Genomic DNA, 15,040 nt, shown 5'->3' with positions numbered 1-15,040 from the left:
GGCTGCATGTTGGAGCTGTCACACATGCAAACTGGAACCCTGCTTGCTCTGCAAGTCTCTCTGTCCCATGCCCTCAGAAGTGATGTGAACAGTGGAGCTCTTCTGTCCCTGCCAATGCCCAGGAGGTGAATTTTCCCTTTCACTGCTCCCTCACTTCTGGTAATGCTCCGTTTGTTTTGGTGACTGGGGAATGCTCCATACTTAAGGAGGGGAGAAACCCCCATGTGGCCCCTTCTCTCCTGTCCCCTTTATGCTTAGCTCATGATAACAGGGTCAGGAGAGCAGTACTGCACAGAATGGTGCCAGTGGAGCCCAGCTCCAAGCGACAGTCAAGTGCCTGTGCCAAGGGGCACCATGCAGCACCAAGACCAGGCAGAGAGGAATCTGCATCCCAAGCCCTGGCAGATCCTCCACTGTCTACTTCTCCCCAGTGCAGCCACCTGGGTAGGGTGGATCCTGAGCTTGCTGTGGCCACTGGCCATCTGCAAGGGTAGTGGACCTGGGCATCCTCTTGCTCCCACTCCTTTCACACCAAAAAAAACACCATGGGTGAGACCAAGCCTACATCTGAGAAACTAAGTGCACAAGGACTCCCCCCAGCCTATGGGGAACCTCCTGATCTTCCCTGTGCCAGGCCTACAAGTAACACATGGCAGCTCTCATTTTGTTTTTGTCCTTGTTTTAAAACATGGGCAGTGTGCAGAGCTCAGGGTTCCAGCTTCCACGAGAGATTCTACCAGGGAGATGCTGCATCAGTCACTATCAAGGTCTGTCCCTTGATAATAGGAGATGCTCTGGGCTCTTCATCCCCTATTTCAGAGCTTCAGAGTCTGTTGGACAGGTTCTTCTGGTCCTTGGGTACCTGAAGATGCAGAGAAGCAGCCAGCAGGATCCTGAACAGCACCTCGAATACCTGCACTGCTTTACAAGTTCCCTGGGGGCACCTACATGAAACACTCATCCTGCACTCTGGTCCATGGGCAGCAAAAGCTGTGGGAATCCCTGTGGACTTTGCATGCTGTACATGGGACGCACTCCAAACTGGGTCGCTGGATTCAAAGGGTATCCTGGCAAGCATCATCCTTACCCTTGCTGCTGCTGAACTGAAATGTGGAGCACACTGAGAGCAGCTTTGTTTCTGGCACCAGGTATGCTGCCCTGCCAAGGTGCAAAGTAGAGGAGAAGGAGAGGTGAGGGAAAGGAGAAACAAGACAGCTTAGTTAGGACCAGACAACTGTTGCAATGCGACAGGGAAGCTGCTGCGGGCTGTCCTGAGGAAAGGGCTATGTCTTGGGTCTGTACAGGGTAGGCAGTACTGTGGGATGCATGGCTTATGCTGCCACAGACAAGCTGCACCAGCAGAGACATACTGAAACCACCATCTTTTTGTTGCTTTGCCTAGAGCTGAGTGCCAAGTCCAGGAGGCAGAAACACAGTCCGAGGCTATGCAGTGTGAGCTGAGTGACTCGCAGAGCCAGGTCTCAAGCAGCAGAATCGGTGTCCACAAGGGCCAGGGGTCTTAATGCCCTCTGTCCTGCTGGGGCAGTGGGAGGTGCTGGGATAAGAGGGCTCAGCACAACTCCCACAAAACTCTCCCACAAAATACAGCATCTGTCTCTATATAGCGGATGGTTGTGTGGTCCTCTGGCCCCTGCTTGGCATGCCTGGCTGCTGAGGAAATGCCACTCTTAGCCAGGGCTACAGACTCCAACCCTCTCCGGCCCCCCCACTCCCCACCCCAGCTGCTTGCTGGCCCAGGAGCTGTGTGGGTAGGAGGCTGCAGTTCATCCTCAGGAGAAGGCAGGCAGCAAAATCCAGCCTCAAGCCAGACCTGACACCAGGGCCCATACAATAGATGTAACAGTGCTTCCCAGGGCTCCTGCCTCCTTGAGGAAAGGTCAGAGCCAGCTACCCTGTGACCCAGGGGCGTGGAGAGCTCTCCTGCAGCAGGGACTCAGCTGGAGCCAGCAGGATCCCTCCTGGCTGGCCTCAGGGCCACTCCATGCGGGTGGCTGGCTGGGGCAGCTGTGAACAAGGTGGGGAACAGGAACCAAGTGGTGCTTAGCAGCTCTGGCTCATCACAGTTAGCTGCAACTCAGCTCTCTGCATTCCCAAAGCACTATATAAACACTGGCTGATTAGTCCCACAGCCCCCCAGGGAGCTGAGTAAATCCAACAGCTCCATCAGCACAGTAAATGTGGATGCTCTCAACAGCATGAGCTGATGCAGCACATGGCCCTTTGTTGCTCCCCATGGTGCTCTCCAGCCAGCCTGCTTCCTGCAGCAGACTGGGCAGCCTTGGGCTGTCCTGCTCTGTGTGTGTTTGTAAGAGGAGATCTCCTCCAGAGCCCACTTTCTGCGGCTTTCCCTCACCATCACCTCTATTTGGTACTGCTGTAGCTGCAGCAGGGTGCTGGACGTACCAACCAGCCACGGCAGAACCTGTCTCGGGGAATACCCTTGCTGGCCCCAGGCTCACCTGCCTTCCCGCACTGTTGCACACTTTGGATGTGCAAACACAGCAGGACAGACTGCTGAAGATTAAATCCTTTGGGAACCATTGCAGAAAATTGCTTCAGTCCTCACCTCAACCCTCACTTCTTGACCATGCTTCCTCGTTCCAAGGACTGGCTGTGGCACTTCCTTGATCCTGGCAACTCAGGTTGCACAATCTTTCTTCTGGACTGTCCCACACCACATGTGGCTCCTGTCTTGATCAGTCCTAGGCTGACATCTGACTCTGCTGCTGGCCCAGTGCCTTGGCCATGCCTCCGGTCACCTACATAAACCCTTCGCAGGGCAGACAGGCACTGGTGTTAGTTTCTTGAGATTCTCAGCACTTCAGGCCTCATGGAAAGCATTAGCTTACCCGTCTCTACTGAGGGAATGAGAGATGGCCTTAAATTAATGGCAGAGTTGTCACACTAGTGAAGATAGAAATGCTTTTTTTGCACAAGTTACTCATCTCTGTGCAGACATCACCACAAAGTCTATGTAACCAAGCTGCTCTAGGATTTGTGAGGGCCTGGCTTGGCTTCTGAAATGAATTTCAGACACTAAGAGTCCCATTCAACTCAGAAACCTTAGAAGGAGGGCTGGGTTCTGATCCGTAGGTCCTGTCTATGACAGCTCTTACAGACTTTGGCCTGAACAACGTGTGCAATTACTTTAATAAGCATGGGATTTGTGTTAAATGAATGTGTGCCGCTCCTGTCCCAATGTGCAGTGCAAATCTGGTGAGGCTGTCCCCTCCTCATTACGCCTGATGTTGTGCAGCTTATATCAACTATGTAAGCATGGTCCAGTGTGAAGTTGGTCTGCAGTGGTCATTGGGTGAATGCGTGTGGGTAGATGTGCTGAAATGGAGGCAATCAAATGCAACGCTGCCTGGCTCAAGCTGTCAAGGGAAGGCTGGAAAGGAATGGCATTTCCCATTTCCCCTATGCTCCATCTGAGGGTCCAAAAGTTGGCCTTGCCGCCAATTCCCAAAATCCCCATGGTCCCCTTGGTCCCAGAGATGCTCTCTCACAAATGCTCATGCTCCCCTTACTCTTGCAGGTGCCTCAGGGGGAGTGGAACAACACGCTGTCTCGAGACAAAGACAGTGAGATCCCGTGCCGGCGCATGCGAAGCGGGAGTTACATCAAAGCCATGGGGGATGATGATAGTGAAGACTCAGAAACCAGCCCCAAACCATCCCCGAAAACTGCAGCTCGGAGGCAGAGTTACCTCAAGGCCACCCAACAGTCCCTGAGTGAGCAGAGCACTACCCAAAGGTAACTCTGGGGCTCCCCTGGGAGCTCTGTACAGGTCCCCAGGGACCACCCCAGAAGCAGTCCTTGGGGTTTGGTCATCAACACCCATACGTAAACCCCACATGGGGATCAGAGCCCAGCAGAGCTCCCACACACCAGCTCAACTAGCCATGGGACAGGCTGATGAGGAGACGAGCATGACAGGAGAAGACGTGGCAGGGGACTGAAGAGACCTTGGTGACTCCAAGTAGCCCTGGTGCTAGGAGTCTGCCCCAGGTCCCTGTCCTCTCAGTGATGGGGGAATCCTTTGGTGGAGCTGTGCGGATTTTCTCTGGCTAAGGATCTGCTCCTCTAAGAGATTGTGGAGAACCCAACCCAGTGATGCTATTTAGATGCTCAGCCAGTTTGGCTGGGAACATGCGGCACATGGGCCACAGGCTACTGCAAGTGTGCCATCTGCTTTGCTCCACAGGTGTCCCAAGGTGTCTGGGACCAGCCAGAGAGTGCCCCTTTTACACACTAGGCTGGGTGGTCCCCTGAAGACAGGAGAGATGAACTAAGAGGCCTGGGACCCGGTGTGGAGGGAGGAAGACTTACAGCCAGCCAGCAGAGCAAGGGGAACACAGCAAACGTGCTGGGCAAGGGGCTAGCCCTCCCAGGATGGGGTCTGTGTGAACCACCTGAACAGAGGTTATGCTTCCCAGGACAAAGCACCCAGGGGCTGTGACAGGCTGTGGGCAGTTCAGATGCTGTAGTCAGCACCATACGTGAGTGGCACAGGGGCAGGAGGAGGCAGGAGCAGCTGCAGATGAACTGCTCAGAGTTCAGCAGATAGAACCAGAGAAGTGAGGAAGCAGCAGGCAGTGTGGAGACCCCTCATGGTGGCATCAGACTGTGGAGCAGATGCTGTTTTCTGGTGGGAGACGGTGACAAAGCTAACTGCAGGGAGCCCTGGAAATGCCTGCTGTGAATCCCTCCCCAAATCCATCCCTGCTCCATGGCCTCACACATACTTCAGGGGAAGCAGAGCTGGGTCCAGGGGTCTCTGGTGTAAAATACCCAAGTTGAGACACTGGGGTTCTTCCTGTCTTGGGCTAATTAACCACTCAGGTCACATCCATCAGGGTGTGAAACTTCATCTGGACTGCTGGGGCCCAGCACCAGGTGGGCCTGGAGCATGGGCACGGCTGCCATCTGCTGACCACCCCCTTGGCTCTGCCCCCACCAGGGAGCCTTCTGGAGCTGTGGCCACTCTGGTTTTTGCAGGGTCTGGCCACTTCCCCCACCAGCCTGGCACGCTGGTGGGACAGCAGCTAGAGCAGAGCCATGGCCCCATGCCCTGGCATGGCTGCACACCCACCCACATCGCAGCCCTCAGTCTCCTCAGCCAGGGCTGCTGGGTCCCCTCCTGGTGAGGGGGTTATGGACAAAACCCTGTCATGCTGAGGGGAACAACAAGCTGAACAGATAGCCCAGGGCTTAGTGTGCCAAGGGACCATTGGTGGGTGGCCAAGCTCCGTAGTGAGTCCTCTGGGGGCTGGGTGTCTCCTCCATCACCCCTGGAAGAAGAGGCCCCTCTCCACGCTCATCAGCTCTGGGATGGAGACTCAGGAGCTGCCACCATCCTTCCTGGAGGTCTGCCTGGCCAGGACACTCCCTGCACTCCATCCTGCTGGCATACAGACAGACTGACCTCCTGCACACCACAGCCCCTCCAGGTGAGGCAAGAGCTTCACCCCCATGCTGCTCTGCAGGGCCCACAGGTGGTTTAAGAGGCAGATCCTCTGCAGCTCACCCCCCACCATGCCTGTCTGTCCCCTGCTACATGCCCAGAGCCCCAGCAGTCCGCACAGAGACCACACCAGAGAAGTATGTGCGTAAAAGATGGCACTGAGCTAATGTGCAGGGCGGTCACATACCCACCTGGTCTGACAAGGACCTCTCCTCTTCCTCCACATCCCACCCATCCTCCCGCCTGCCTCCTGGCCGCTGCGCACCCAGCTCTCAGCAGGGACAGTTGCTCTGGTTTTGGCTGCGTCAGGCTCACTGACAGCCCTGCTCTTCTACTGCTGCTGCATAGGCTCCTGCCGAGCCCCGGGTATGGGACAGAGTGCTTCCCTCAGAGCCTGCTGCAAAAGCTGCTCTGGAGAAAACAAAGCCCTCTGCTCCTGAAGCAGTGCTATCCAGGCTTGGCTCCCCTTGAGCTTCTTCCAGATAAACTCTGGGGTTCCTCTATACAGACTGAATCTCAGAATCACAGAATGAGGTTGGAAGGGACCTCTGAAGATCATCTGGTCCAACCCTGCTGCCAGGCAGGATCACCTAGAGAACATTGCACAGGATGGCATCCAGGCGGGGTTTGAGTATCTTCAGAAAAGAAGACTCCACAACCTCTCTGGGCAACCTGTCCCAGTGCTCTGTCACCCTCACAGTAAAGAAGTGCCCCCTCATATTGAGCCGGAACCTCCTGTGCTTCAGTTTGTGCCCGTTGCCTTTCGTTCTGTCGCTGGGCACAACTGAAAAGGGACCGGCTCCATTGCCTCAACACCCTCCCCTCAGATATTTATACACATTGATGAGGTCTCCCTCAAAAGCCAACAAAAAGTTTTGAAGATGTTTCTAATTGTGAAGTCAACAACAATATAATTGAAAAATCATTCCCCCTACCACCTCCCACCCCCTGCCCACCAGTCCAGGCAGGGAAGAGCAGGCTTCCCCCAGCATCAGCCTGTGCAGGAGCAGGTCTGTAGCCAAGTCTGTAACTGTGGGGGCTGGCACAGATACCATGTGTTCCCTGGGCTTGGGTTGGACAAACCTGGCATCTGCATTGCATTCCTGGGGGCTGGGGGGCACAAGATTTTGTCCCCTCTCCTTCTTCTGCACCCCACAAAACCTTCACCCATGTACCAGCTTAAGCCAGTGGCCAGCAAGGTGAGAAAGTGCTTCCATCTTCTCCAGCAGCTGCAGCGAGGGCCGAGCTGTGGATCTGGTGTACAGCATCAGCTCAGTGCTGCCGTCCGTACCCGTGCCTGGAAGAGGGTGCCAGGGCAGTGTGGTCTAGCTGCCCCAGCAGCTCCAGCACAGCCCCAGCTCTGCCCGGTCCGTGGGGATGCCCCTCACACCCTCTCTCTCTGCTGTAGGAGCCTGGACCGCCTGGACTCTGTCGAGATCCTCCTACCTCCAAAGTTCCCAACCTGGGAGGAAGAATACAACCAGATCTCCGACAGCGTCAATGAGTCCAGTTGCATCAACCAGGTGAGATGCCAGGAAGGCAAGCCCCACTGCATACCCAGCCCAAAAGAGAATGGAGGCTGGCTGATGGGAAGAGGAATATCCTTTTGCCCCTTAAAAATAAGGCACCAGTTGCATCCCAGTAACAGGTCTGCTGTTCTCTGGTAGTGTTATTAAACTCTCGGGGACAGCTCCTTAATTCACATGAGACCTCTCTTGCTCTAGCTTTTGCCTCCTCTCAGCACTGCTGGTGCAGCTGCAGTCACTGCAGCCGTGGCCATGGGTATAGCAGCCCAGAGCCCCCCCCATGCTTCACAGCAAGAGGGAAAGCTCAGGGCTGCTCCATGTGCAGGCTCACACTCTGCACCACCTAGCAGCTGCCTGCAAGGCCGCCCACTCCTGCTGCAAGCTCCGTTCGCTCGCAGAGTGGGCACAGAGCCTGGGCCAGCCTCGCTGGTGCAGAAGGCAGCGTGCAGCCTGAGGCCAGCTGCCAGGGACCCTGCAGAGGTTCACAGGGGACAGAAATCCCGCTCTGCTCTGAGGGCCCCATCCTCAGGAAGCCAGTTGGACCTAGGCCCAAGGTGCCTGTAATTCAGGAGACTGTCCTGCCAGCTAACTGGGGGTGTCTCTTGTGTATTCCTGGTTCTCATGTCACAGGGAAGTCCGGACAAAGCCAAGGGTGCCAGTGGAGGTGCTAATGGTGGGTAGCAAACCCTGACCATGGCCTCTGGGTTTAACTCCCAGTCCCATGCTATGACCCATCCTCCCCTTGGTACGAAACTGGAGTGGCTCAGGACCTGAGTGGCTGTAAGCCAGCTGCCAGCAGCCAGGAAATAACCCATGCTGGCATAAGGCCGTTGCACAGTTCCCATGTGCTCATCTCCACCCCAGGACGGGGACCCCTCCTTTTGGAGGAGGTGTCTGGAGCAGCAGTGGCTCCACAAGCTTTGCCCAGCTGTGTCACTGTCACCCTGGGCCTCTGTTATGTCCCTTCTCTGTCCCTTTGTGCCTGCGTGAGAACACATGCACACACGCCCCCCTTCCATGCTGCTCCAGTCTGTCTCCCCACACACTGCCAGTGCTCCCTGATCAAGGGAGGCAGCACGAGGTTAACAAAGTGGGCTGGACAGCAGGAAACACAGCATGGAGGAGGGCAGGAGGTGTGTGCTGGCACTCCCCTCCAGGTGCACAGGGCTCCGAACTCACATGCATCCCCAGCCGGCTGCTCCAGCCACACTGCTGGCTTCTCCTGCTGCTACCTGCAGTTGGAGCCATTTGTGGAGAGCTCTGGGGAGAGGCACAGAGCATTGCTTGTGGGCGTACATGTTCCTTGTGGTCAGTCTCGTTCCTTGTATATTGATAAAAATGTGCTGGATGTTTTGTCGCACAGAGAAAGAGGTCAGGCCCATTGCATTCCTGTCCTTTGCATGTAAACCTGTGTCTAAAGCCAGGCCTTTGCAGGGAAGGGGAAACCACGGGCAGGCTGAGTCTGTGCTCTCCCCCACCCCACGTTTGCCATTTAGCAGCCGAGTGCAGCGTCCTCACGAAGGCATCAGAAGTGTCTTGAGGGGCTGAGCAGTCTGCACTGTGCCAGGAAGCGCCCAGCACATGCTCCTTTCCAGACCCAGACCTGCAGCCCTGTCATGCTGACTGCCACGGCACCAGCTCAGGCATGGGGCTGGTGTCATCATTTGTGCTTTGCCTGCCTTCCTCCAAATCAAAGACAGTCTAGTTGCAGCTGAATTGGGACTGAGAGGCCTCTCACAAAGTGCATAACTCTTGATTCAGGGTGGAGCTAGTACAGCCACTCACGTGTGCTGGCCTGATCCTCTGCCAGGTCCGAGCTGCCTTTTCATAAGTGCCGCAGGCAGCTCCTCCCCTGCCCTCCCTTTTGGGTGACCCCCAACATCTTCGTTTGTCCAGCAAGGCTTAGCATCCTCCCATACAGAAACATATCTCTCTCTCAAAGACAAGCCCACTCTGCCTGGCTTTGTGCAAGCTGAACTCCACCTTGCAAACCTCTGGAAGTCTGGGGTTCATCTGATGTGTGTCAGCATCCACCTCTCACAGGAAGGGACCTGTTGCCAGACAGAGCCAGCTGCTGACCCCCGACACTGCTGAGACACAATTTGAGCTGTGCCTTACATTGGATGGCCAGACCCGGCCCCCAGAGGCAAGCCTCTTCCCTGAGGTACATTTTGAACCTGGATTCTTCCCAAGATGTGTCATCTTGAGCAGCTCGTGAAGGGAAGAGCTCCTGGGGTGGTTGTGCTCTGCAGACCAGGGATGGAGGGAACAGCCAGGAGATGGGGAGAAGGGATTCCTCCCTGCAGGCACTGCAGTGTCTGTCAGGCATCTGTCCATATGCCAAGCGTGTGCCATGGCTTTGCTATGGAGAGAAGAGAGCATTGCTTCCATGGGGCTTCTTCCTGGTGCAGGGGCAGAGGAGATAGCAGCAAGGTGGCCAGCCCAAGCCCGAGCAGGGCAAAGGATGGTTTCCCTGATGCGCAGTGCTCAGCCTGCCCGTGCACCCAGCTCTGCAGCTGCAGGGCCATCGCTGCTCCTGGCCATGCCACGAGTGCTGGCCAGTGCTGGGGCTTTGCAGGGTGCTAACCAGGAGCCACACCAGTCCTCATCCCACAGCCACAGGCACCCTGTGTGTGCCCAGGGGTGCCCCAGTCAGGGTATTGTGTTTCTGCTGTCAAAGTGCCAGTATGCCCTGTGTGTGTATATACACGGTGCATACAACAGGCTGAATGCATCAGCAGCTTCTCTCCATCTCAGAGGCGTCCCGTGGAGCTTTGCTGTGCCTTGTTTGTGGGGCCTGTGAGGCATTTTGCTTGGCATCTTATGGGCTCTGAAGTTTGCACTGAAGTGTCAGCGGTGGTGGCCCAAAGGAAAGGGCTGTGTGCTCCCCTCGTCCTTGGTCCCTGTGCAATGGCTGTCTGTGTGAGGGCTGCCCCTTTCCTGGCCTTTAACCTTCTCCAACTCTTTCTTCCAGATCTTTGGACCCCCCTCACTTATCCCTCAGATATTTACCCATGGAGAGCAGGTACCGTCCCGCTGCCATTCCCTCTTCCTTCCTCATGGAGCTTTCTTAGGTCTCCCCGGACCCCCGCCGCAGGGTGCGAGGCAGCTGTGGGGCACCCTTGCCCAGGGCCACAGGAGGAGAAGGATGCACTCCCCAGCCCAGGGCACTGCAGGGCGACTGGACAGTTTGGTTCCCCCAGCCTCAGCGGAGGGTTCAAGAGTGTTTTTGGGGATAGTGACGAGTTTTTTCAGCCAAACCCTGTGGAGCTCGGGGAAAGGCTACGGATGCCAGCACTGGTCATAAATACTGTCCTTGAAGCCAAAGAAAGGGCCAGGAGAGGTGGAAGTGGCTGACAGGGCAAACCTCAGCATCTCTCATCATCGGTATTTCAAAACACTTGCTGTTTCAGGCTGGCTCTGGTTTGATCTGGGTGAGTCTCCCGAGCTGAAGTTGGATCAGCTACTGCCCCTCAAGGACAGGGCCGGGCCAGGGGAGGTGGAGGCAGCAGGGGAGCAGGGAATGGAGCTTCCCTGCTCAGGCCATGTCGTGCCTCAGCCTGCACCGAGCTCTCTCCTGCTCCCCATCTCAGGCAGGGCTGGGATGACTTCCCCACTGTGCCTCCAGCACGGGTCCAGGTGGCCTGGCCCAGGGCACAGAGATGCCCCCCGAGCCTACCTCACTCACCGTGAGTCCGCCACAGTGGGGTCTCGCAGCTGAGCTCGGGGTCCCCCAGCCATGCCAGCAGGGCAAGGGAGCTGCTGGAGGCCGGGCAGGGATTTCGGCCTCCCGTACTCAGCCTTTCCAGCAGAGACTGGGGAGTGCTTTACTGGCACCGTGGTGGTAAGTGCCTCCTGCTCCCGCAGGGATCCTCTGGCCTGGAAGGAGGGGCCCCTTTCCCCTGGCCAGAAGCCCCATGCCGGCCAGCACTGCTCCTCCCGCTCTGCCTGTGTCTGGCTGAGACCGCTTGGGAGCCACCGCACAGAGGGGAGCGGAGAAGGCTGCAGGAGGGAAGGGAAGGGGCCTGGCCCTGGGCAGGGGGTGACTGCTCTGCCCCTTTTCCTGTGCAGGCGAGAGAGCCGGAGCTGGGGGAGCAGTACGAGGCGGTCTGTGACTCTACCTACAGCGAGGCCGAGTCGGCTGCCGCCGAGGTGCTGGACTTGCCTCTGCCCAGCTACTTCCGCTCCCGGAGCCACAGCTACCTCCGAGCCATCCAAGCGGGCTGCTCCCAGGACGAGGACACCGGCTCCATCCGCTCCATCTCCCCCCCGCCAGCGGGCAGCCTCAGCGGCAGCAGGACCCTGCCCACCAACAGTGAGTGCCAGCGAGGCCACGGCAGTCGTGGGGATGGGGTGTGAGTGCCCAAGGTGCTGGGGGTGCAGGGCGCTGCCCTCAGACACCTTGCAGGGTGTCTCCAGCCTCTGTTGTCCAAGATTTCCATGGGGCCTGCGTCTCTGAATTTGCTCCGTGCTGGCAGGGCAGGATGCTGCCAGGATGGCCGTGTCGAAATCCCTGGATGTGGGTGCCAAAATGGCAGACGGGCTCTGGTTGCACGGTTGTTGTAGGCTGCAGAGGTTGGGCTCAGTGCCTTCGCTCAGTGAAGGCAAACCTGGCTGGGAGCACTGCAGCTGGGAGCACCCTGTGGGATGCCCACGTCGCCCTGCTGCGTGTTGGGAGCACTGGCTGCCCTCCTCACCCCAAGTCCCACGGGGCTGTGGGTGCAGTCCTGCTGCCCTGCACTGCTGATAGCTTCCCTCCTCCTCCTCCTCCTCTCAGTTATGCATCTGACCGTAATTCCTCCAGTCTGGGCTGCGCTTGGCAGCTTTGACCTCTCCCTGAAATTCTTGGGAGCAAAAATTCACGTCAGGGACTCAGCATTCATTTCCCCCAAGTCTGAGTGAATCCTGATCTCTTCAGCCCCTTCTGCCAGAGGTAAAAACTGGGGCTGACAGAAGGAGGGAGGGCAGAAGACATCTGCCTCCATCCCTCAGTGGCAGAGAAGTGACAAGGCTTTGGGTTTCACCCAAAGTCTTTTACAATAGAATCATGGAATCATTTAGGTTGGAAAAGACCCATAAGATCATCAAGTTCAACCATCACCTAATGGTACCAAGTCCACCACTAAACCATGTCCCTCACTGCCATGACCACACGTTCCTTAAATACCTCCAGGGATGGTGTCTCTATGTCTTCCTTGGGCAGCCTCTTCCAATGCCTAACCACTTTCTGTGAATAAATTCTTCCTGACGTCCAATCTAAACCTTCCCTGGCACAACTTGAGGCCATTTCCTTGTGTCCTATCACTTGTCACCTGAGAAAAGAGACCGACACCCTCCTCACTGCAGCCTCCTTTCAGGTAGTTGTAGAGAGTGACGAGGTACCTTTTCTGCAGACTGAACACCCCCAGTTTCTTCAGCCGCTCCTGGTAAGTCTTGGTTCTTTGCAGACTCCCGTACAGGGCAAGACTCCAAAAACAGGTCTGGGGTGCCAAGTCTGGGGAAAAAGGTGAACGGTGTAAGTTTGCCCCCTCTGGACCCTCAGGGTTTGTGATTTTGCCCAGCAGTCGCAGGCAGGTCAGACCCTGCCCAGCTAGGAGAGGAGCGTGCACGGCCAGAGGTGCTCCTATGCAGCCCAAGCATTGGCCCAGTTCCATGCAGCAACCAGGGCAGAAGAGGTGACAGTGACAGTGTCACCTGGCCACACCCAGCCCACAGGCTGCTGCTGGCATTATAGCCTGGAGGAGAGTCTTCCAAAACCTTCTGACAAGGAGGTGCTGGGAGTTTATCCTTTGGCTGGACTGGCTCCAATTGCTTTCTTTCCCAGAGACATGCTGGGTGGCAGCAGCCACACAGATGTCTAAGGCACCTAGTCGTGTATGCCCCTCAAGTGTACTAACCTAGAGACCCCCATCTGACATCTCTGGTGTGAGGTACAAACAGGTCTTGCGCTGAATTTCAAGGCATTAAGGAGCCTTTCTGAGCTCCAGTGCCCAGCGCCTGTAGCCTGTGTTCTTGTCCCTGAGTGCTTAACGCACTATGCCCACCTCTAGATGCCTCTTCTGGCATTACTCATTCTGGGCAGGCCCTTCTCTTTTGATTAGTAATTACCGTATTGGACAAGAGCTCGGCCTCTTCCTCAGAGGTGACTCCAGGGCAACTCCTTCCCCTTGGGCAGGGCAGAGGCTGGAGGCAGCGCTGTTCAGATGTTCCTGACCCTTGGGCTGTCTCTCCCAGCACTGCAGCAGAGCCGGTAATTTTGCAGAATGGTTGCAGGAGCCAGCTCTGCCACACATGGAGCCCCACCGAGCACCGCTGCTGGGGTGAATCACTTTGCCAGGGTGCTGGGGTCACCAGCCCAACACAGCAAGGTACAGTGAGGGCAGCTCAGACCCTGTGGACCTGGCATCAGGGAAGCCTCAGAGGGCAGAGCTGGTGCACTGTGTCGCCAGGTGCCGGTGCCCCAGATGACACTCACCTGTAACACAGAGGAGCTGAGGTCTCCCATCCTGCCTGTCCAGCACACCCACTGCATCCTGTCAGTGGTGTCACCGCGGGTCTGGGACAGCAGCGGCAGCACTCTGTCCTCAGCCAGGCTGCACAGAGCACATGGTTTCAGTCCACAGATCCAACTTGCTGCTTCAGCCCTGTGATGAGCTGAAAGGAGGCTGTGTAACTCTCAGGAATGCTTTTAGGAACACAGATGAAAAGATGATGCTCTGGATATGGCAATACTAGGCAGACCGCAGAGCAGGCAGGAGGAGTGAGAGACAGCATCTCATCAGGGCTGACCACGCTGCTGGAGACGCAGGGCAAGCAGCAAGCCCTGTCACCCACAGGGACACCCAGACAGGTCCAGCCGGGCAGGGTGATCCTGGCATGAAGGCACTGGAGAGCACGCGACCCAGCTCTGGGTTGGCGCCCTGTGCCGGCAGTAGGCAGGGGGAGCAGGAAGGGGAGCACGGGCAACCCACAAGCACGGCCCACTCCCACCCTGCTCCTCCTGACAGCGCAGATGATGCTGAGCTCAGCACTGCTGCAAGCCCCCACCAGTGCTGGGAAACAACAGCAGGTGCAGCACAGAAAGGGGCATTCAAAACAACTCGTTGCCACCTTTCAAGCGTCACCTCTCTGTGACATGACCCAGCGGAGATTTGCTGATTTTCAGAACACCTTCCATCCCTTTACTTTTGCTGCACGGGCTTCGGAAAGGAAATAGATTTGATGGGGGGGGGGGGTGAGGAGGAGGAGCAGAGAAGAGCATCTGTGTTTGTGTGTGTGCACAATGGGGAAGGCAGGAGGCGAATCTGGACAGCAGTCACACCTTTAATCAGGGACACGGTCTCAGTTCCTCCTGCAAATGCACGTGTTCATCCCTGAGGCTGTAACTGCTGGGTGCGGTACCTTGCAGCCTGAGCAGCACGGCAGTACCTTGCAGCCTGACGGCATCAAGCTAGAGCAACGGAGAGAAGTGGGCGCCCCACTGCTTGCAGGCCTAATTGTTCATGGCCTCTGCTCCATGCTGGGCTCTGGGAAGAAACAACCGAGAGTCCTCACCCCGTTCCCCTCCCGTGGGCACCCTCCTCCTCACCATCCATGCGCTGGCCCAGGGGAACTGCGCCCATCGTGTTCCCGGTCACCGAGGGGAGGACTGGGTTTCTTGTCTGTACAGACACATCCTACAGAGGCACCAGCAGCAGTAATGCTGTGCCTCACGCAGGTTTCTTGATCTTCGAAGGGCCGAATCGTAAAGCTAAGCAGTATTGTGGGGGTTCAGCCCCCAGCTGAGGAGAAGAGGAGATGCAGCAGGCTGTATTTCATGGAGGACTGCAAGCCTCGGGGTCTGCAGTGTGCGCAGACAAACTCCTGTGTCACTAGCATATTACGGGGCAATTAACTCCCATTTGACAGCCAGCTAGACAGATGATGAGCTGCCCTTGATCAGCCTTAAACAAAGCTTTGTGCTTTGCAAAGTGGGAGACTGAAAAGCCCCAGTGAAACCTATTCATCTAATTGCCAGGCATTCTGC

General features: G+C 56.7%; 1 protein-coding gene across 6 annotated transcripts in view; it reads left to right on the top strand.

The window, feature by feature from the left end:
- DLGAP4 (DLG associated protein 4) overlaps positions 1-15,040 on the top strand; it is a 182,238-nt gene that overhangs the window by 114,266 nt on the left and 52,932 nt on the right. For 3 of the 6 annotated variants that reach the window (XM_080558464.1, XM_080558467.1, XM_080558469.1), the window contains 4 exons: positions 3,560-3,777; positions 6,897-7,011; positions 9,989-10,039; positions 11,086-11,329. In XM_080558464.1, the coding sequence (XP_080414590.1) occupies positions 3,560-3,777; positions 6,897-7,011; positions 9,989-10,039; positions 11,086-11,329 (628 nt within the window). The remainder of the gene's footprint in view (positions 1-3,559; positions 3,778-6,896; positions 7,012-9,988; positions 10,040-11,085; positions 11,330-15,040) is intronic. The other 3 variants (XM_080558468.1, XM_080558466.1, XM_080558470.1) reach the window with 1 other exon arrangement.

This window comes from Anser brachyrhynchus, assembly GCF_964034855.1.
Source record: "Anser brachyrhynchus genome assembly, chromosome: 16".
Lineage (NCBI taxonomy): Eukaryota > Metazoa > Chordata > Aves > Anseriformes > Anatidae > Anser > Anser brachyrhynchus.
The sequence above is the reverse complement of the archived record's forward strand: the minus strand, read 5'-3'. Positions and strand labels throughout refer to the sequence as shown.